Source organism: Diabrotica virgifera, chromosome 4 (genome assembly GCF_917563875.1).
Source record: "Diabrotica virgifera virgifera chromosome 4, PGI_DIABVI_V3a".
Taxonomy (NCBI): domain Eukaryota; kingdom Metazoa; phylum Arthropoda; class Insecta; order Coleoptera; family Chrysomelidae; genus Diabrotica; species Diabrotica virgifera.
The window spans coordinates 224,223,615-224,245,367 of NC_065446.1; the positions used below are offsets into that span (position 1 = coordinate 224,223,615).

The following is a 21,753-nucleotide window of genomic DNA, read 5'->3' on the forward strand; positions in this document are numbered from 1 at the left end:
GACGAAAAATAGGGCTAGTTGTTAAAGTACCTTTTTTTTATTATCCAACGTAAGCAAATAAATAAAAAAACAGAATGTTAAGAAAACATGAGGCTATAGGTGGGTTTTGATTTGAGTATTTTATAAATGCTAGAATATTCCACAGCGTCACGCGAACTTTGAAAAAAAAAAATACAGTTTGATTAGTACACCCTGTAGACAATGACAATTTACCTGTCTAGCAACAATATTCTTACAGCGATATCGATAAATAATAAGGCTATAACCTACTGAAAAAACCACTGTAATCGGACAACAGGGCTAAAAAATTCGAGACATTAAAAATGACCGATTTTAACGTGGCGCTTTAATTTCTTGGAGAAGTATATTTTAGACCAGGGAACATCTGTAACAATATTAGTATTACTACATTTGGATGTTGAGAGGTGACTCATATTTTTTTGCAGAAATTGCTTGGGAATAACTCATATAATAATATTTGGGCTATCCTCCCACTCAAAAAGGTCCGGAATATTATTTAAATTATCAAAATGTAAAAAAATTAAGAAAAAAGTCGATTTTTTCTTGGTTTTTTGATTATAACCTTAAAAGGTATTCATTTTTAAGAAAAGTTACTCTGACATAAAAGTTGCGGAATAGCTCCCTTGTTGCAAAATAGCTATAATTGCGAAAAAAAATACATAAAAACAAGTATTCGCATTTTACTTCTTTCAACCGTTGGTGCTATATTTGGGACATTCATATTTTACCCAGAAAAACTTTAGGATATTGTAAAACATTACTGTAAACATTAAGATCGGTTCAATAGATTTTGCAAAATAAAGTTTGCAATCCAGCTTTCGCAAAAAAATGAATTTTTTCAAAATGTTGCAGGACTGAAAATAAAGCAGATAGCAAGTTGACATTTTTTCATATTATAGAAAAACACCGTACCTTTCATTTGCAATCTGCAAAATTAAAATCGGTTAATTAGCTAGGAATTTTTTTAAGTAAATATTAATTTTTTTGCTTATAAACAAATAAAATATCTTTTAAACTACGCAAAAAAATTAAATTTATAAAGCTCATTGTAAAGGTCTTTAAAAAACGCTTCTTTAAAAAAAAAGTTAGTACATAAAAACATAAAAAAATTGCACATCTTGGGTTCTGGTGAAGCGAATTTTATCATTATTTTTTTAACTGATGATAACTTTTAATTTTAGTAGGTACATTTCGATATAAATAAATAAATTTGTTTATTGCAAAATAAAAATACATACTCTGTCCTTTGAAATAATAGATACTTTTTTAGCAGAAACTTTCTTTGTTCATGTATTTTAACTTAGAGAATAAACGTTTATTATTTTTAAACATATGTAATTGTTTAAACAATATTTCACAAACAATAATCAAATTAGTTTGATTTTTGTGGAATTAAAATATTAAAATTCAACAAAATATAGAGTAAGAAAATAATATATTAGATAAAGATTGGTAGAAATTTTGTTGGAAATCAACCTGTGTAAATCGAACATTTTACATTTTCCAGATAGAATATATAATTTTTCATTACAATGCTAAAATATTTACACTTAAGTACATGTTGCTTTTTAAAAACAGGTGTCACCTGACCGGCTCACATGATGGTTCCTCTACAAGTGAAAGTTCTTGAGGTTTTTACAATACAATAATTACAAAATGCTATTAATAGCTAATTATTAATGAAGAAATGTGTACATCTATATACTTCATAATGTAAACTAGCTGATTCCTCCTCCTTCCTGTTTTTTCTGGTCAGTCAGTTGTTTTTTGTCCTGTATTTAAGCTGATGATGGCTTGTGTTAAGCCGAAACGCGTCCTTTTATATGTTTTTTAACAATAATAAATAACCTTGTGGTACATCTTCGAGTTTTTTGTAATTTGGTTTACCTCGAGACCACATTTGAGTAAGTATGGATACTTCTCTTCATGTAATCGATATTATTTTGCAAATTTCAAATGAAAGGTACAGTGTCCCATCTTAATGAAATTTACAACACTGTTTTATTATAAAATAACGCTTTTCTGGGTGAAATATGAAGGTCCTAGGCTTAGCAAGAGTGGTTGAAAGAAGTAAAATGCGAATACTTGTTTTTTATGGTTTTTTCGCAATTCTTGCTATTTTGCGACAAGGGTGACAATTTTTAAAATTTATTACTAATCCTATCTTGTAGGAAACTTAATTACGCAACTTTTATGTCAGCTCAACTTTTTTCGAAAATGGATAATTTTAAAGTTATAATTAAAAAACGAAGAGAAAAATCGAATGTTTCCTTAATTTTTTGATATTTTGATTATTTAAACAATATTCCGGAACTTTTTGATTGGGAGGATAACTCAATTATTATTATATGAGTAATTTCCAAGCAATTTCTGCAAAAAAAATCATCACCTCTCAACATCCATCTCAAAACAGATGAGGCCTGGACTATTTTTTATAATTATTGTGTAGAATATTTTTCGAAGCTGCAAGAATTTATAAACCAATATGGACCAATGTTTAGAGCGCACGTGGGGCCTACTATAGACGCCGTTATATGTGCCGATGTTAAATTTGCAGAATTTATTTTAACATCTTCGAAAGCAATGAAGAAATCCTTGGTATACGGTTTTCTTCATGGATGGCTGGGAAAAGGTCTTCTCACTAGTACAGGTAATAAAAATTTGCTTAAAAAATATAATATACTATTTTAGTTCATCTAAATTTTTAAAAGATATTCAACAAATTCGTTTAAACATTCATGCATTAATCGAGGTAATGCTGAGTTGTACGAAAAACGAAAGGAGACTATAAGACGTATTACATAATAATTATAATTAAATATGTTCAATTTGGTTGAAAAATGCGATTTCCAAAATTTTACGCTTCAAATCTCATAATAACTTAGTAACACAAATTTAAAATCTTCTGTGTATTTAAATCATTTGAAATGATCGAAAGAGCGCCGGAACACTTGTGACGTCAAAACGGTATATTCTGTAATGTCAGATCTTCTATCTCTGTTTGAACATTTAAAATGAGCTGGCATACGACTCATATTTTCATTAAAAAAATCATCGATTACGTCATCACGCCCAGATGGATAACGTCACTAGTATGATGATATAATAATATATGAAATGAATTTCGACCCAATTCAAGCTTTCTGCTTAACCCAGGTATAACATACCAAAAGGCACCGCCAGGAAAACATTCCACTTTGCGGTTCAGAGAGCCCATATGAAACGAGTCTTTGTACTCTATGCAGAGTATGGCATTACCAAAATAAGAAAATCTACGGTTTCGTTTTGATTAAAATCTGTCTTCCTCCATCCCCCGATAGCACTATTTCTAGGTCTACCTGTTGTCAAGGAGGCTCTAAGGAAGACAGATTTTTACCATTCCGACCGTAGATTGTCGATATAAATTAAAATAATTTATATCGCAGTATGGATAGAACGCCCTCTAACGGGGAATAAGCGAAATGAATTTCGACTCAATTCAAGCTTTCTGCTTTACCCAGATATAACATACCAAAAGGCACCGCCAGGAAAACATTCCACTTTGCGGTTCAGAGAGCCCATATGAAACGAGTCTTTGTACTCTATGCAGAATATGGCATTAACAAAATAAGAAAATTTATCTTCCTTGGAGCCTCCTTGACAACAGGTAGACCTAGAAATAGTACTATCGGGGGATGGAGGAAGACTGATTTTAATCAAAACGAAACCGTAGATTTTCTTATTTTGTTAATGCCATACTCTGCATAGCGTACAAAGACTCATTTCATATGGGCTCTCTGAACCGCAAAGTGGAATGTTTTCCTGGCGGTGCCTTTTGGTATGTTATACCTGGGTTAAGCAGAAAGCTTGAATTGAGTCGAAATTCATTTCGCTTATTTCCCGTTAGAGGGCGTTCTATCCATACTGCGATATAAATTATTTTTTCTACGACCGTTTAATAACATGCTCATTATTCGCTATTTTTTCATAGATAATAGCACCCATTACTGTATCCGTGAGTAATAATTCATTACTCACGGGCTGAAGTTACTCACGGGTCATTAATCACGGGCTGAAGTTAGATTCAAGTGGCGCATGCCACTTTCAATAATAATCGTATATAAACTGCAAATAAAATTACTTAAACTTGTTTATTTAATACAATAATTATTGTAATTTATACCAATAATTAACTTCGAAAATTTTGTAAAGAAATTTTAACTGTAACAATATCAGTATATTTTTTACGTTTATATCTTGTTTACTAAAAATTTTGACGTCTATAATTTAATTTAGTGACAGCGACATTAGCGCATTTTGTTTATGTTTATAACTATGTGGAATTTATAACTAATATTGTGTTTATTTTTAAGTTATATTGTGTTAAATATGTTATAACATATTATGTATAGTTATATTATTATATTATATATAGTTAAATGTAAATATACATTATAACTATATTATATGTGTATATGAAATACGGCCACCGACAACAGCCATTACTTATTAGATTCACTGACAGTAGGTACAAAAAGCTTATAATTTCTGGGAAACGAATAGAACTTATATTGACAATTTCTAGTTGTATTTTTACAATAAATATGAATTTAGTAATAGTAGGCAACCAATTATTCAGCCACGTACTAGGGGTAAATAGCATTTAGGTATTTTTGTAAATTATTATAATTTAAATCTCAAGTAGTTGATAATTAAATTTTTTACTAATTAAAATAAAAAAGGGTCGTAGAAAAACTATAGTATTCTACTCGCATGTAATGGCTATTACTCACTCTGATGAATTACGACACTCGCCTACGGCTCGTGTCGCAAACTTGATCATCGTGAGTAATAGCCATCATTACATGCTCGTTGAACAATATACTATTAATTTATATCGACAATCTACGGTCGGAATGGTAAAAATCTGTCTTCCTTAGAGCCTCCTTGACAACAGGTAGACCTAGAAATAGTGCTATCGGGGGATGGAGGAAGACAGATTTTAATCAAAACGAAACCGTAGATTTTCTTATTTTCTTATTTTATAATAATATATGCCACTACCAATACATGTCGGTTTATAACGTATTCCTCCGCTCCAACTTTCCTTGGTCTACCCCGCTTTCTCCTTCCTTCTGGTTACCATTTTAGTATTTCTTTTGATGTTCGTTGTTCATCCATTCTTTGTATATGTCCGAACCAGATAAGTTGTTTTGTTGTTAGGTCATCCGTGATTGTTCGTTTGATTCCCATTATTTCTCTAATGCATTCGTTGGTAATGTTTTCTCTTCTAGATCTTCCTACGGCTCTTCTCCAAAAATCAATTTCCATTGCTCTCAGCGTTGCCAGTGTTCTTTCTTTTAGTATCCATACCTCATAGCTGTATAGCAGGGGTGGGCAAATCCTTTTAAGCGCGGCCAAAATGAAATTTTCAAAATGTCTCCCGGGCCAGAGACCTATAATACCATACCCAGTATGTACGCTGCGCACACGCTAATGTTTTTGGTGGATGTTTTTCTCTGCCCAAGAATTTTTTTTGACAACAATACTATAAGTATCACTTTAAAGAATTTGGACAAAGACATTTGACTGTTAATAATAGATAATACTAATAATAAATTGTCTTAGTTGGGTGTGGGTGTACATGCGAACCATTTGTTCCCAGTAAAATTACGAAATTTTTAATGTAGTCCATTATCTTAAGCCATAACAAGGATCCAGATATAAAATGAAATTCAGAAAATCCAGAGCAGCCTTTATGAATATAAGGAAATTTCTAAGTAACCAAAGATTCAATCTCCAAATCTGAAATCGAATGGTAAAACGTTATGTCAAGTCAACCATCATCGACGAAATTCAAAGTAGACAATTGATCTGGTATGGTCATGTAGAAAGAATGGACGACGACAGGCTGCCAAAACAAATTTTAAAATTGACGCCAAGGGAAAGAAGAGAGGAGGGCCGAAACAATCCTAGCTCTGTGGCATTCAGAAGGTAATGTCAAAAAGGAACCTTCACCCTGGCGAACGCAACGACGGACGAACGAAGCTGGAAACTGGAAACCCGAAGGCAGAGAACGCTATAAAAAACCGGGATAATCATAAAAATGATGTGACCAATCTCTTCTCGTTTATTTGATTGTTAATGTTGACTTAATGAGAAAGCTGGAAACTTTTGCAATGTGGCTTTTTAGGAGAATTTTGAAAATACCGTGGACCGATGATATTACGAATGAAATGGTGAGAAATCATTAAAAGGAGAAAGACAGTAAGGAGAAGGGGCACATACTTACAAATGATAAGTACGTTGTTGTAAGTTGTTGCAGCAGCTGATTATGAAGGGTAAAATCGAAGGAAAAGGGTCCTGGTAGACGACAAATACCCTGGCCGAAAAATATTCGCGCCTGGAGCGGGATAAACATAGATGCTTTTAAGAAAAGCAGAAGATAGAGATCCATTTCATTTAACACTACGAACACTAATACTGTTGATTTCAACAAAATTGCATAAAAGAGATGAAGAGCGTAGGCGCAAAATTTCGGACCTGCTTTTTAAATGCATTACTTTTTTTCGAATCCTGAGAAAACTAAAAAATATTTTTGAAAAATTTAAACGCAGAATGAAAGATTACATTTTTTACCGAGGGCCGAAAAACCCTTAAAATAAACAAACAGTTTCTTTTGAATGAGATATTTGAAATTCAAAAACACATTAAATTTTCTCTTTTTTTGCACCCCTGTGACTTATTAAAATAAACATAGAAGTTTTCAGGGACTTTCGGCCCTCGGCAATAATTTAATATTTCATTCAGTGTTTAAATTTTTCAAAAATACTTATTACATAGTTTTCTCAGGATTCGAAAAAAATATGAATGCATTTAAAACATTGCGGCTATGCTCTTTAAAAAAAAAAGAATGCGTGTGTACTTTGTACGCACGTAAGGAGTTAGTCTTCTATTATGTAATTTCAACGAAGTAAATATACTTAATAGGTTATTTGTATTTTATTTAAATATTAAACTAACTTTCTTATCTACCACTTTCAAAAAATTTTTATTAAAACAACCAAAAATTAACAAAAATATGAATCGTCCAGGATTGGAACCCGCAACCTTCCAATTATTGGCCCAACGCTCTACCAACTACGCCATCGAGCTTCTTTAAGTGACACGTAAGTTTCGGATATAATTACACAACACGGTGACAAATAGACATATAAAAATGTTATACCTACATACATAATATTTTATTCTCTTACTACAGAGAAAGACAAATCCAAAAATTATAATAAATAATACATTTACTAAAAACACTAATATATTCTTTTAATGACTTATTTGCGCTGATATAGATACATACATACCTAACTTGAAAGATTAGCAACGAACTATTACTGTCTGTATGCGCATGCGCGCAGATTTATGAAATTTTACTCTCAATCGCGCCTAAAGAACAATAACTTGAAAAATTGCTTGCGGGATTTCTCAACGGGCCGAATCCGACCCGGCTTTTGCCCACCCCTGCTGTATAGAGTGATACTTTTCACTACATATAGTCTCATATTATATCCTCTTTTTATTTTCTTTGCTGATGAATTGGTCCAATAAAATGCTGTTTATCATTGTGATGGATATTATCTCTGACCAATTTCTCTCTCTTAATGGCTTTGTCTAATGTTTCAACGTGCGAAATAGTGATACCTAGATACTTGCAGTCATAGCAGTGTTTTATCGTGGTGTTATCGTCTAATATGAGATGTTTTTGTTCTCCTCAAATGCACAAGTATTTGGTTTTCTTTTTATTTACTTCTAGATCCCATATATCATACTCTTCATTTAATTTTCGTGCCATGTAGTTTAAATCGTCATAATCTTGAGCCATTATTATTTGATCGTCTGCAAAATTGAGCGTATATACCATAGTGTTGGTGAGTTGGTATCCCCATTGTTCTACATTTTTGTTTCCATATTTTTAAAGCACTTTCGAGATAAATTTTAAATAAAGTGGGGGGCAGGCAATATCCTTGCTTTAATACTTTCGATGTTATAAATCCTGTTGTTATTTGTGTCCCTGTTTTTATTTTTGTTATTGATTGATTGGGTAGCACTTTGACGGCTATTCTATATTAATATTCGTACTTTATATTGACTACCACAGCTTCTTCAGTGGAACGTTGTCGTAGGCTTTCCGTAGGTCGACAAACAACATATGAATTTCTTGATTTCGTGCCATCTTTTTTTCTATTATATGGCTTAAGGAGAAAATGTGGTCAAGAGTAGATCGACCCGTACGAAATCCTGCTTGTTATTCTGCTTCAGAAGCGAAGTATTCTCTCTCTCTTTCGATTCGATTCTTTAAAACCTTTTCATATATTCGACTCATAAATCCGGTTACAGCTATTCCTCTGTAATTTTCACAGTGTTTTTTATCACCGTTTATGCAGTGTGTCAATTTGAAAAGTTGCCACCCCCTATAATTTGGTCCCTATAGAAAATCTAAAAATATGCAAAAACACGTCAAATTTATTTGTGAGGGGGCATTTTGTAGACCAGTTTTCAACTAAATTACATCAACCCTATAGCGGGGGCAGACACAACCCCCAAATCTGTTACCCTCCGTTAGTCGCTATCGGTGTCACACACCGACGACAGAATTATTCATTCGGGATTTACAAAATAACTGTTTTTTCCTATCGCCACTTTCTGTACCTCTTCCTATCAACTAACCTCGTGTTAGTGTACATTCTTACCTACTTGGGTACAGCTGTGCGAGTTTTATAGCTATTTTTGGTGCAAGACTCCGTAGCGACTAAGGGTGTGGTTATTACTTTATTGGCATAACTTGCAGTTCAGGTAACGATTTAGCATCTTATTATTGCATTTTATCAGTAAGTTTTTGTCAAGTCTTATTTATAGATGTCCTTTGAAGCCGAACAAAAACGTTGGAATGGAATTATGGGAAATGGTTCCTAGCGACGATGAAAATTATTTTGACGATGAGGGAAGTGAAAATGAAAGCGGTTTTTCATTTTATATCTGTTTTTTTTTTCAATAAAACATTTTCAAAAATATTTTTCAGTCATTCCTATACACACTATAAAATATTTGTACGAATTTTATAGCAATAAACATTTTTTTTTAAATTGTCGGTCTCTGACACCGTAGCGACTCTTGATGCTCCGTTTATCCTAGCGACTAACGGAGGGTTAATGGAAAGGGGGGTTCAGTGGTACCTAATTTTGAAGCTCATTAAATTACCTTTTCAAAAATACCCCATGCCTTATATTTATTTTCTGTACTTTTGGAAAAATCTTGGACTCAATACTCTAAAAAATTTTGGAGTTCTGAACTCGATACTTAATATCTTTACGGTTTTACTTGATTTTTCCAAAAATGCTTCAAAAAACACTCTTAATACTTCAACACCCCAAAAAAAATTCAATTTGGAGTTCAATACTCCAAAAAAAATTTTGGAGTTCTGAACTCGATATTTAAAGTCTGTACGGTTTCACTTGATTTTTTCAAAATTACTGAAGAGAAATATAATGTATTTGGTATTTTTTAAAAGGTAATCGAACGGTCTTTAAAATGAGGTATCACTCAACCCCCTTTCAATTAAAGATTTTGGGGGTTGTGTCCGCCCCCGCTAGAGGGTTAGTGTAATTTGGTTGAAAACTGGACTATAAGATGTCCCCCTCACAAATAACTTTAACGTGTTGTATATTTTTAGATTTTCTATAGGGACCAAATTGTAGGGGGTGGCAACTTTTCAAATTGACACCCTATATGTATAGTAGTGAGTTTGTGTTTATGCATTATTGAAATAATTGTTGAAGAAATTCGTAGAATTTGTTCGTTCCGTACTTAAACAATTCTCCGGGTATATCCCCTGTGCCCTGGTACAGGTGCTTTGTTCCTCTTCAGCTGTTTACATGCATTTTTAATTTTGTCTGTTGTTAATCTTATTGGCGAGCCAACTATTGAAATTATATCTTGGTTTTGATTTCTATGTTCTTGAAATTCGACTCTATTTTCTACCAAAATTCTTTGAAATACCCTTTCCAGTCTTCATGTTTTATGCTCTATATTTTGTCTTTATTCTTTTCTTTTCTCAATTTTTTATCAATTTACAGCTTTCTGGTTCCTCCTAGATAAATATTTATTCGTCTGCAGTTTCTTTCCCAAGACTCGTTCTTCTTCTTACAATTTTTTTTTATTTACAATTTGCTTCAACCAAAAAGGGTTATTAGCAATGAACTGTATTGACATCAAATTACAAAGTATATATTAAATTTCGTTAATGAGTCCTATAGTACGTAAAAAATTGAGAGTCTTAGATGAATTATTTTCACTTAAACAATTTTTAAATGTAGTTGGTAACTGTTGATGTTGTCATTCTATAACGTAGAGGGGACAGTATACTATTATAATATGTTGCACTGTTAGTGCACTATCACACACATAACACATCGGAGGGGCTTCCTTCTTTAATATAAAATCGTGGGTGATCTTCGTATGACCAAGTCGCAATCTGGACGTGAGCACTTGGTCTCTTCTCTTAGTAGGACGTTTCGGCGGCAATACACTTTCTTTGATTGTTCTTAATTTAGATTGTGATTTGTTCCAATTTGTTTGCTATTGTGTCATGATCTTGTTCTTAAAATATTGCTTTAGATCAGTATGACCGCAAGTAGTTATGATATCTGTTAACGGATTCTCACTCGTATTTTTTGCTAATGTGCCAGCTTTATCATTTCCACTTATCTCGCAATGTAATGGTACCCAGAGGAACTGAGCTAATCTTTGATTTTGTTGGCATATCAAGAGTTCCGCCTTAATTAAAAGCAGTACAGAATGTTTGGGGTATACTTGCTTTAAGGCTGTTAATGCACTGAGGGAATCGCTTATGATTATTGAGAATTTGATGTCATGTGTGTTAACAAACGTTAATGACTGAAGGATAGCAAAGAGTTCAGCTGAGAATATGGAGGTTTGGGGAGGGAGCTGGTAGGAACTGTTATAGTTATCTGTTGTGAAAGCCGCTCCTACTCCATTTGCAGATCTGGATGCATCGGTAAAAATATGGATGAAGTGGGTTTCTTGTAGGCATATTACAGATGGTTTAAATTTAGCTATAATTAATTTAAGTTCTTCTAAATGGGTGTAATACCCATTTAGGTTCCATTGCAGTATACAGTTGAATGTTGCATTAAATGTTAGCAGAGGCGTCTCTGCTGTAATCACTGTGATCAGTAGAGAAAGAGCATATATGATGTTTATAAATTTTAGTTTTTAATCTTGTACAGAGACTTTTCAGATACTTGGGAGTTAATGCTGAATGAATTTTAGTTAAAAAATTGAGTAGTCCTTCGATATCTTCTGTATACGTTTTAGGAGGATCAGCAGAGCCGTGTGCGTTTTCGAAGAAATCAATTAATTCTGTATGGGTTAAATATCCGTTGTCAGAATTATCTTGGAAAACAGAACTAGTGCATTTAATAAGATCTTCTGCTAAATTCTTATTATCTTCAGGAACAGTTTTTGCTTTCTTAGATTTACGGAGAGGTTCTTTAAATGGGTTCTGGTCTACTGATGTTTTAGGAGACGTTATTTCTGATATTGTTCGATTAGACGATTGAGTTTCAAAGGATGTAGGTGGTTGATTTTGGCTGTGATTATTCATTTCAACGTTATCTGGCTAGATAGGTGTTTAAATGAGATTTGAATCTAATAGAGAAGTATTGGTTGTCTCTTTTGATTGTGAACTGGTAGATTGTTGCAAAGATTGTGAAGGATGGATAGTTGGATGAGAATATGTTATGTTGGGGGTGGCAATTTTGGATATAATTTGGTTGAGAAGTAGGTGATGAATTTTCTATAGATGTTTGAGTATTTGTATTTTTTGTGCACTGACAAGCCAGATGACCTTGTTGTTTGCAAATGTAGCGTGCCTGTTTTTCAAGTGAAAAATAAATTCGATAATTAATTTGTTCATAGTTAATTAATATAGACACAGGAATTTTTTCGAGATTTTTAGGAGAAATGTAAGTATAGCGTCGGAAACTCAAGATATGCTTAAATAAAGAGTTATTTGTTCCTATTCTTAGAAAATCCAATGGAGTTATTTGATGAATTCCAATATTTTGTAGTTCAGTCTCTATAATACTGTGAGGTATTGATGGCCAAACATTAGAAATTATCAGTTTTTCGCTTGGTGTAATTAACTTCCTGGCTTGGATACGTTCCTGATTGATTACTATTGTTCCATCATCTGTTCTAAAAAATTCGGTGACTGTTTCTTCAGTAGTAAAATATATGCAAATACGATCATTTACAATCCTGAAAATGGCGAGAATTTTATTGGGATCGACCTTAGTAGCTATGGTATTTAATTAATCTTCAATTTTAGTATTTGGAAGTAAATTGAACAAAATGGCTTGGTTTTTGCTTGAGAATTTATTGTTAGGTTGATTCAGAGCGGTTGAATATAATTTTGATTGATTGGATGCATTAATGACATCTTGAGAATTTTGAAGTTCAGAAGTTCTCTCCTCTGAAATTTCCTGCATATTCGGCCTATGTTGCCAGATTACGGCCCTGGTACTTGGACAGGTTCATTAGTAATTAAGCTACTTAATTACCTCGGTACTGGTATTTATTACCGTTGTTTACTGTTTGTTTATTAAATAATAATATAAAAAACTGGTCTAACTTACAGTTTGATTCCAAAATTGGATTAAGCACTATATAATACACTATTATACCAACTTTGATAATTGTCTAACAAGTAAACCCACCTTAGTTTTGATAAAAACTAAGAGCTAATCGGAAACACTGTTTACTAGTTAAGAAACCAGTATCGAATTATTCTTAGAAATTTTCCTTCGTATTTCTGCTTATTTTTCTTTATATTTTATTCTGTCTTGCAATGATTTGGAGCTTAAATATTGTTGGAAAAGTTAGTTGTCTTTTACATTTTATGAATTCCTCTATTTCGCTATCACACCAGTATGGTTTGTTTACGTTGGTTTTTATGTAGTATCCCATTGCTTCAAAAGCTGCTTCGTATAAACAGTTTTTTTTTATGTTCGTATAACTGATCGATATTTTTAGGGGCGGGAATTTATAGCTTCTCATCCAATCTTGTTTTGAATAAGTCTTGGTTACTTTCTTCATCTAGGCTTCTGATTGTATCTTCATTCCTTTAGCTTGTCTTTCTTGGTTATATCTATATGTGTTTCTCTCTATTGTCTTCAGATTGCGAAGTAGATTCTTAACCGTAATAAAAATAGTGATCACTACCGCATGTCGCGCTTCTCTGAACTCTTACATCTTGTACTCTCAGTCGGGTTTTTGTTTTGTTACAATATAATCGATTATTGATTTTATGTTCCGTGTTTCCTGAATCCACGTATAGATGTGTATCAGCTTATGTGGAAAGTATCCATTTAACATAATATATGATAATATATGCCAAAAAATATAATTTAAAAAGGAAAATGTATGCAATGTGACTTCAAAATCTCCCACTATCGAATAAATAAACTTTTCCATAATTTTGTCTCTCAGTATATAAATTTTTAAAAATGAAATAACTATTCTAGGAACAAAATGGAAACAGCATAGGCGCATGCTTACTCCAACTTTTCATTTCTCCATTTTGGAAAGTTATGTTGACATATTTGACAGAGTTGGAGATATTTTCATTAGAACATTAAAGCAACAAGTAAACACAGCCTCATTAAATGTGTTTCCTTTAGTTACTTTGTGTACTTTAGACATTATTTCTGGTAAGTATAACTTCATTTCGACACCCCCATCGAACAAGGTTGTAACTTATTTTAAGCGATTCTACAGGAGATGCAAAAAACAAAAACAAAAATTTTTAAAAATTTGTAGCGAAATGATTAGACTCTTTAAACTAACTCGATATGATATTTATCGGAATGGGACGTTTCATCGCCGCCGTTTCGATGCCGCCGGTTCATCGCCAGTCCACTTCATCGCCGTCATATCTCGCATTTCCTAGAATTCCTAATTAATACTAAAAATAAATAATAATTGTAACTGTCGAAAACTCGGAAATATATCAGCTAGCGATTAATTGACTGCCGATGAATCGGCCGGCATCGGCATCGAACTGGCGGCATCGAAACGGCGGCGATGAAACGTCCTAGACCCGATATTTATAACGTAATAAGGGATTACTGTTTTGTAATTTTATTAACTATTGAAAATCTTGAGTTTGATTGAGATACAATCTTGAGATTCAACATGATTCTTCGTAGAAAAAGGTTGTAACCCTCCTAACAACCATTTTAAGGCCCCGTCTCACCATCAAATAATTGACAGTTATTTGATCAAACTTGACAGTCAAACTTGACTAGTGACACAAACTATACATACTAACTGTCACTTTGTGTCACTAACTGTCAAGTTTGATCAAATAACTGTCAATTATTTGATGGTGAGACGGGGCCTTTACACTCTCCGTGTTAATTATTTTTCCCGTTTTACTATTAAAAGTGTGTATAATTTGAGTTATTGGCAATATAGATAGAAGAAAATTAATTTTTATGGTATATTTAAACGAAATATCAACTCACAGTTTTCACAATTTTAATTGGAAATGATAAATTTTACAATAACAATAATATTGTAAAATAAACATAAATAATAAACATGGTATAAAATATCTCAAATTTTTTGCATTTTTATTACGTATCTGTAAATATTTAATTCTAGACCATTTCACTTTATTACTTTACTCTTTTACTATTAATATCTACTTCAAAATTAACAGATGTGTCCTTAAATAAGTTAAAATTTAGAATTTGCTTCTGATTTATTTCAGTTACGGATCAGGGCTTGCCTGATGCTTTAGCACATCGTATCAAAACTTCGCAATTTTTACAGGATCGATTTGCATGAAAATTTGAGAATAAATAGTGGATAGTCCAAGGATCAAAATCTACCTGATGCTAAAAGGCGCTTTTACCATGGGAGTGGTTGCCACCCCATGTTGTGGGTGGAAATTTTTTATTATAGTTTGACCGCAAAAGTTGGTAAAATATTCATTCTAAGCAAAAAACGTTCAATATATTTTTTTGATAAAATGAATAATTTTCAATTTATTCCCTATCCAAAATGTTAGTTTTATATCGAAAAAATCAATGTTTTTAATCAGTTTTCTGCTAATAACTCAAAAAGTTTTCGTTTTATCAAAACACCTTTGCTTAACAAAAATGTACCTTTTGAAAAAATGAACAAAACAGTTTTTTCTAATTTTCCTTACGACCAATAGTAATCGAGTTATACTTTATTATACAGTGCTAGTCAAAAGTCTGTACCCCCCCCCTCGTATCTTTTGAACGGTTATACCTATTATAGTGAAATTTGGAGGGAGGAAATAAACGGACGTAAGCTTCTTAACTAGTCATGACAGGTGACGTAATCGTGACAGATGACTTTACAGCGCCACTGTGACAGATAATTTTAAATGGGACCGTATGGCAAGTGATACCTCGTTTGAAAGATATTGAAAATACCTATTCAGTCATACTAATTTTGTTTGAGTTTAAGCTCATTTTGATTAATAAAAGAAATAAATATAAAATTGTAGTTTCGCATTTAATTAATAAAAATTCAAAATTCAGCCTATGATTACTTGTCAAACAGGTTGACGTTGACGTAAAAACTACTAGAGAATTAAAAAACGTCAAGTTTTTTGACAAAAAATCCATAGGCGGACATTTGAATTTTTATTAATTAAATTCGAAACTACAACATTATATTTATTTAATTTATTCACCAAAATCAAAATCAACCTAAACCCAAAAAAATTAGTATGACTGAATAGGTATTTTAAATACCTTTCAAACGAGGTATCACTTGCCATAAGGTCCTATTTAAAATTATCGGTCACAGTGGCTCTGTAACGTCATCTGTCACTATTACGTCACCTGTCATAACTAGTTAAGAAGCTTAAGTACGCTTATTTACTCTCTCCAAATTTCACTATTATAGGTATAATCGTTCAAAGGATACGAGGGGGGGTACGGACTTTTGACTAGCATTGTATAGTAGCTCTTCTTCGTCAATTGCTAAATATTGTATTTTTAAAGTCAAAGACTGGAAAACTATGCATTTTTCGAGGATAACTTGTTTAAACTATTTTAAAGTATTTAAAAATATCTATCTCCAGAATTAAAAAAGAAGTCCCTATCTCAAAAATTCAGTGACTTCTGAAAAGAATGCCAGTCTTTATTTTTTTTTTCAGCGAAAAAGTGATCCGACACAACCCCCTAATCACTACCCTAATTTAAATTAGTCATTGACCTTATTTGATCTTCTTTATTTAAGTATTATTAATAGGTTCTAGGAGTGTGACCGGCTTAGAATAATTAGTTTAAAAAAATGGAGTTTAAAGCGAATAACGAATTTTTGTAGTTTGGTAAAAAATGCGATTTTTTTGGAATAAAAAGATTAGCATCAGAGATACGCAAAAAAGGTTTAAAAATAAAATTATAGCTAATTTATTTCCCAAGAGATGGTTTGAAAAAAATTTTTCTGTGGCGAAAATTGAGTGAGCTATTGACAAGTAAAACTTGTAATAACATTCAAAAACCATCTTTACGAACTCTTTCAAAGCCAACTCTTTTTAAGAGTGAGGATTTTAAAAGGATTTAATATTAATAGCCTTATAGATCTTGTAAAAAACTAAAAAATTCTATTTTAACAAACTTTCTAAGATAAAAAATAAAAAAGTTACGGTTAAGAAATCAATATATTTTTTTTAATAAAAGGAGAAATCCAATTGAAAGCATAATAATGTAAGTTGCGCTGTTTTGAGTCATTAGCCTTATTCTTTCTTCTTTATTAATGTATTTTTAGTATATCCTAGAAGTTTTACTAGCTTAGAATGATTAGTTTTTAAAAATCCTCAAGGAAAAGAAAATGTTTTTCCTGTAGCTGGCTGTATACCATCAATCACAAAATTGGAAACATCATTTGTAAACGGTATAAAATTTTATTAAAATCCCTTTAAAGGGCTACATGACAACAAAACGTTTTCGATTTTTATAAAAAAAAAAGTTAAGTCATTGAGGCATTAAGTCATTGAAATGTAAATAACTCAATTTGGATTCCACGTGTTGGGAAATTTCAATACATTACCTTAGGGCATTATCTGTATTGTATTTAAAGGGTTTTTACCTGGATATATTTCTTTTGCGGCTCAGCTAGAATCCAGTATATCTAACACTAATGATGATTTTTTATAAAAAATCGAAAACGTTTTGTTGTGATGTAGCCCTTTAAAGGGATTTTAATAGAATTTTATACCTTTTACAAAGGATTTTTTCCAATTTTGTTTAGTTTTTAAACAACTGGAGTTAAAAGCGAATAACGAATTTTTGTAGTTTGGTAAAAAATGCCATTTTCTTCAGAATAGAAAGATTAGCATCAGAGAAACGAAAAAATGTTTGAATATGAAATTGAAATTGTAGGCTATTTAATTCCCAAGAACTTGGTTTGAAAAAATTTTTTCTAGAGCAAAAGCTGAGTGAATCGTAAATGAATATAATATCGAAAAACATTGATTTTTTTCGATATAACACCAACAATTTCGATAGCGAATAAATCGAAAACTGTGAATTTTATCAAAAAAATGTATAGAACATGTTTTGCTTACAATGAATGTTTTTATCAACTTTTGCGGTCAAAATATAACAAAAAATTTCCACCCCCGAGATGGCGCGGCAACCACCCCTATGGTCAAAGCCCCTTTCGGCATCATATAGATTTTGATCCTTATCCTATCCACTACTTATTCTCAAATTTTGCAGCAAATCGATACATTCTGTAAAAAATGAGAGGTAAAAAAGAGGTTCCTGTACTATAAGGGCATGCATTGAATCACCCTCGTTTTGTGAATGTGCTATTTCAAAAAATTCATGTGTAATGGTAATATTAAAATTTTTCACTACATAGAAGTACGTATCAAAAACTATTCTATATTTATTTTGTCCACCGCAATTATCAAAAAGGAAAAAAAGTCCTTTTTATTTTCATTTCAATAAATTGATTTATGAGATTCACCATAATATGTTTGACTACTTTATAAATTAAAAATACGTGCAACAAAGTTGTAACTCATTTAAAAACCTTGTTAATCGTCAAGTATAAAGTAAATAAATGTAAAGTGTTACTGCTTTTTCACGCTAAATAAACACACGTGACACACGTCACACTAAAATGACACACGTAAGTTAAAATACAACTTTTTTCAATGGAGTATTAGCCAAACTATTGAGAATTAAACTATGTCGTTTATATTGATGTGTGCGCAATTTTTTGCTGAATTCGCGTGTGTTGAAATCTGAAAAACGATCTAACTTGAGTTACAATCTTGTTCGATGGGGTGTCGATTTATTGGTATTTACAATACAGAAGTATATGAAACCGCAAAGGTCGCTCAGGTAACAAATAAAGGAGAGGGGACTCCAGTTAAACGCGTCGATGCAAGAATGAACATACATTTAAAATGTGTTGTGCACGAAATCAGTGATTTTGCGAGATTACCAGATAAAATCGTCGAATAATTATGAATTTAGAATTTATTTAATGTTTTCTTTAATAAACATGAATGTTACAAGTGCCCTGAAAAATATAACTCTAAGTGCACAATCCCATGAAAATATACACAATATTTTGAAATTTACGCAGAAGGAAATTTTACTGTGAAACAGGTAACAAATAAAAACCCGAAAAACATTTGAAAACCGATTGATCTGACAACGTCGCGTAACCAAAGTAGCGGTTTCAGATATTTTTGTCTCTATTTGTACTTACTCATTAAAGATTTACAGCATGAGTATAGTGAAGACTCGCATCTCGTCAGGATGATAGCCGCGCTGCTCGCCATTCGTCTCGACACGCATCTGGTATCTCGCCAGTAAAAGCTCTTTATTTGCACTTCCTTTATTTAGTCCAGAAAGCCACTGCGCATCCGCTAGGAAAAATATTCTAATTCGGATTTTTTGCACAGTCTTACTCAAAAAGGACCCCTTTTAAAAAATTTGCATGGTACCAGGACCAAAAGTTGGTCAAAAATTTTTTAAAAGTTTTTTTTTGTTATTTTTCTAAAATTATTTTTTTTGCATGGAACAAATTTTTTTTAAGTTTTTTGGATCATTCCAAACAGAAAAGCTCTTTAGTGACTTTTATCTAAAGTTGATAGTTTTTGACATATAAACGATTAAAAATTGAAAAATTGCGAAATCAGCCATTCAAAAACTATGTGAAAAACTGAAAATTTGAATGTTGCCAAGGTAGGTAGATATTCTTTAAACATCGATTGATGAAATCCCGAAGAGTTTTTTGCAATACAATATCAAAAACTCCTTTGTTTTTTAATTGCCAATCAAGCGTGCACGACACTATTTTCCACCGTTGCATGTGTATACATTATGGTGTAAATGAAAGGAATAAATTCGTTATTTCGTAAACCGGTGACTTTACGGAAAAATCTAAAAGCAGGTCGGTTTTTATTTTTAAGTTATGATATTGTGGCATATATAGTATACTAGTGACTTCATCCATCTGGGCGTGATGACGTAATAGATGATTTTTTTTTTATCAGAATACCGGTCGTGTGCTGGCTCATTTGAAAGGTTCTTTAATTCTACGTTCAGTAATATAAACATGTATAGTATTTTTACTACAAAAACGTTATTACGTAGGTCAAAATTTTTGACGTAAGAGAACTGTCAAAACATTAGAATGTGACTTTTCATTATTGCCATGTTTATAATAATCATGGCAATAATGAAAAGTCACATTCTAATGTTTTGACAGTTCTCTTACGTCAAAAATTTTGACCTACGTAATAACGTTTTTGTAGTAAAAATACTATACATAATTATTTAAGCATTATATAATTATACGTAAGCACAAAAGATCCACAAGACCTCCGTAAATATAGAGATAAGAACAGAGAAGTTAGGGCTATTACAACGAAAGAAAAAAATGAACAATGGGAAAGGTCATGTAGAAGTATAGAACAGAATATGGGAGGAACAAGAAGTTCAGAAGCCTGGAAAATTGTGAAATCATTACGAACTAACAGGAAAGAGAAAACTTTTATACAATACATACCAGACGACGAGTGGGAGAACCACTATAAAAATCTACTGATAGAGCAAAGACCAGAATTCAGCATCGATGGAGACGAACAAAAAATAATGACCACAGAGGAAGAAAAAATAATCATAACAGACAAAGAGATGAAAGAAGCAATAAATTCCATGAAGAACAATAAAGCTGGAGGATCAGGAGGAATTGTGGCGGAACTAATCAAATACGGAACACAGAAATTAAGAAGAATGATATGCCGAATCATGGAAAGAGCAATAAATGGAGAGGACATCCCTAAACAATGGCAGGAAGCCTACATAACATCGATATACAAAAAAGGTAACAGAAAAGATTGCGAAAATTACAGGGGGATAAGCGTCATCGCTACAATGGGAAGACTGTATGGCAGGATCCTCAGGAACAAAATAGAGAAAAATATAGAAGGTAAAATCGGAGAAGAACAAGCAGGTTTTACAGCAGGGAAATCATGTCTAAATCATATCCATACAATACAACAGACAATAGAGAAAAAAAGAGCTAAGAACAAAGATGTACACATGGCGTTTATAGACCTTAGGAAGGCATACGACACCGTGCCAAGGAAAGAACTGTACAAAGCAATGACTAAAATAGGGATACCACCTAACCTAACACAAGCAATCAAAAACATGTACAGTGGAAATGAAGTAAATATAAAAATCGGAAACAAGGTAGTTGCTAACTTCAAAACGACAAAAGGATTACTACAGGGATGCCCAACGTCACCGACTCTATTTAAAATATTTTTAGAACACGCACTAAAAACTTGGAAGACAAAGTGTAGGGGTATGGGAATACCGATAAGGGACGATTATCTCTACACATTGTGTTTCGCAGACGATCAGGTGGTGATGGCTCAAGATGAAGAGGATATCAGTTACATGGTAAGAAAACTAAAAGATGAATACAAAAAGGTGGGCCTGGAAATAAATATGAAGAAAACGGAATACTTAGTAATATCGGAAGAAGACGTAAAAAACTTAGAAGTAGAAGAACAAGTTGAAATAAAAGGAACGAAGAATTTTAAATATTTGGGCTTTATAATGTCGAAAAGCGGAACAACAGAAGCAGAAATAAAAAGTAGATTGGGACAAACAAGATCTTGCATCAGACAACTCCATAATGTAATCTGGAATAAAAACATCAAGGGAAAAACAAAAAGAATGATATACCAAACAATAGTAAGAAGCATCATGACATATGCCGCAGAAATTTGGGTCATAAACAAAAAAACCCAAAAAAGCATTCTGGCAACCGAAATGGAATACTGGAGAAGATGCTGTGATCTCACCAGAAGAGACAGAATAACAAATGAGGAGATAAGGAGAAGAATGCAAGTGGAAAAAGATGCCCTGCAATATATAGACGAGAGAAGACTGAAATGGTACGGCCACGTACGCACAGCAGAAAACACTTGGACAAACAAGGTTGCAGAATGGAGCCCAAGAGGAACGAGAAGAAGAGGACGACCTAGAAGATCTTGGAAAAATGAAGTCGACGAAGCCATGTCTAAGAAAGGATTGGAAGACGGAGACTGGGAAGATCGAAAAAAATGGAAGTCCTGGCTGACGGAAGGGAAAC

At 32.5% G+C, this 21,753-nt stretch overlaps 1 protein-coding gene across 4 annotated transcripts in view; it reads left to right on the plus strand.

Moving 5' to 3' along the window:
* Window positions 1–21,753, plus strand: part of LOC114332393 (cytochrome P450 4d2) — a 68,000-nt gene that overhangs the window by 19,532 nt on the left and 26,715 nt on the right. For 3 of the 4 annotated variants that reach the window (XM_028282188.2, XM_028282187.2, XM_028282189.2), the window contains exons 3-4: window positions 2,471–2,671; window positions 13,602–13,787. In XM_028282188.2, the coding sequence (XP_028137989.2) occupies window positions 2,471–2,671; window positions 13,602–13,787 (387 nt within the window). The remainder of the gene's footprint in view (window positions 1–2,470; window positions 2,672–13,601; window positions 13,788–21,753) is intronic. The other variant, XM_028282190.2, reaches the window with a different exon arrangement.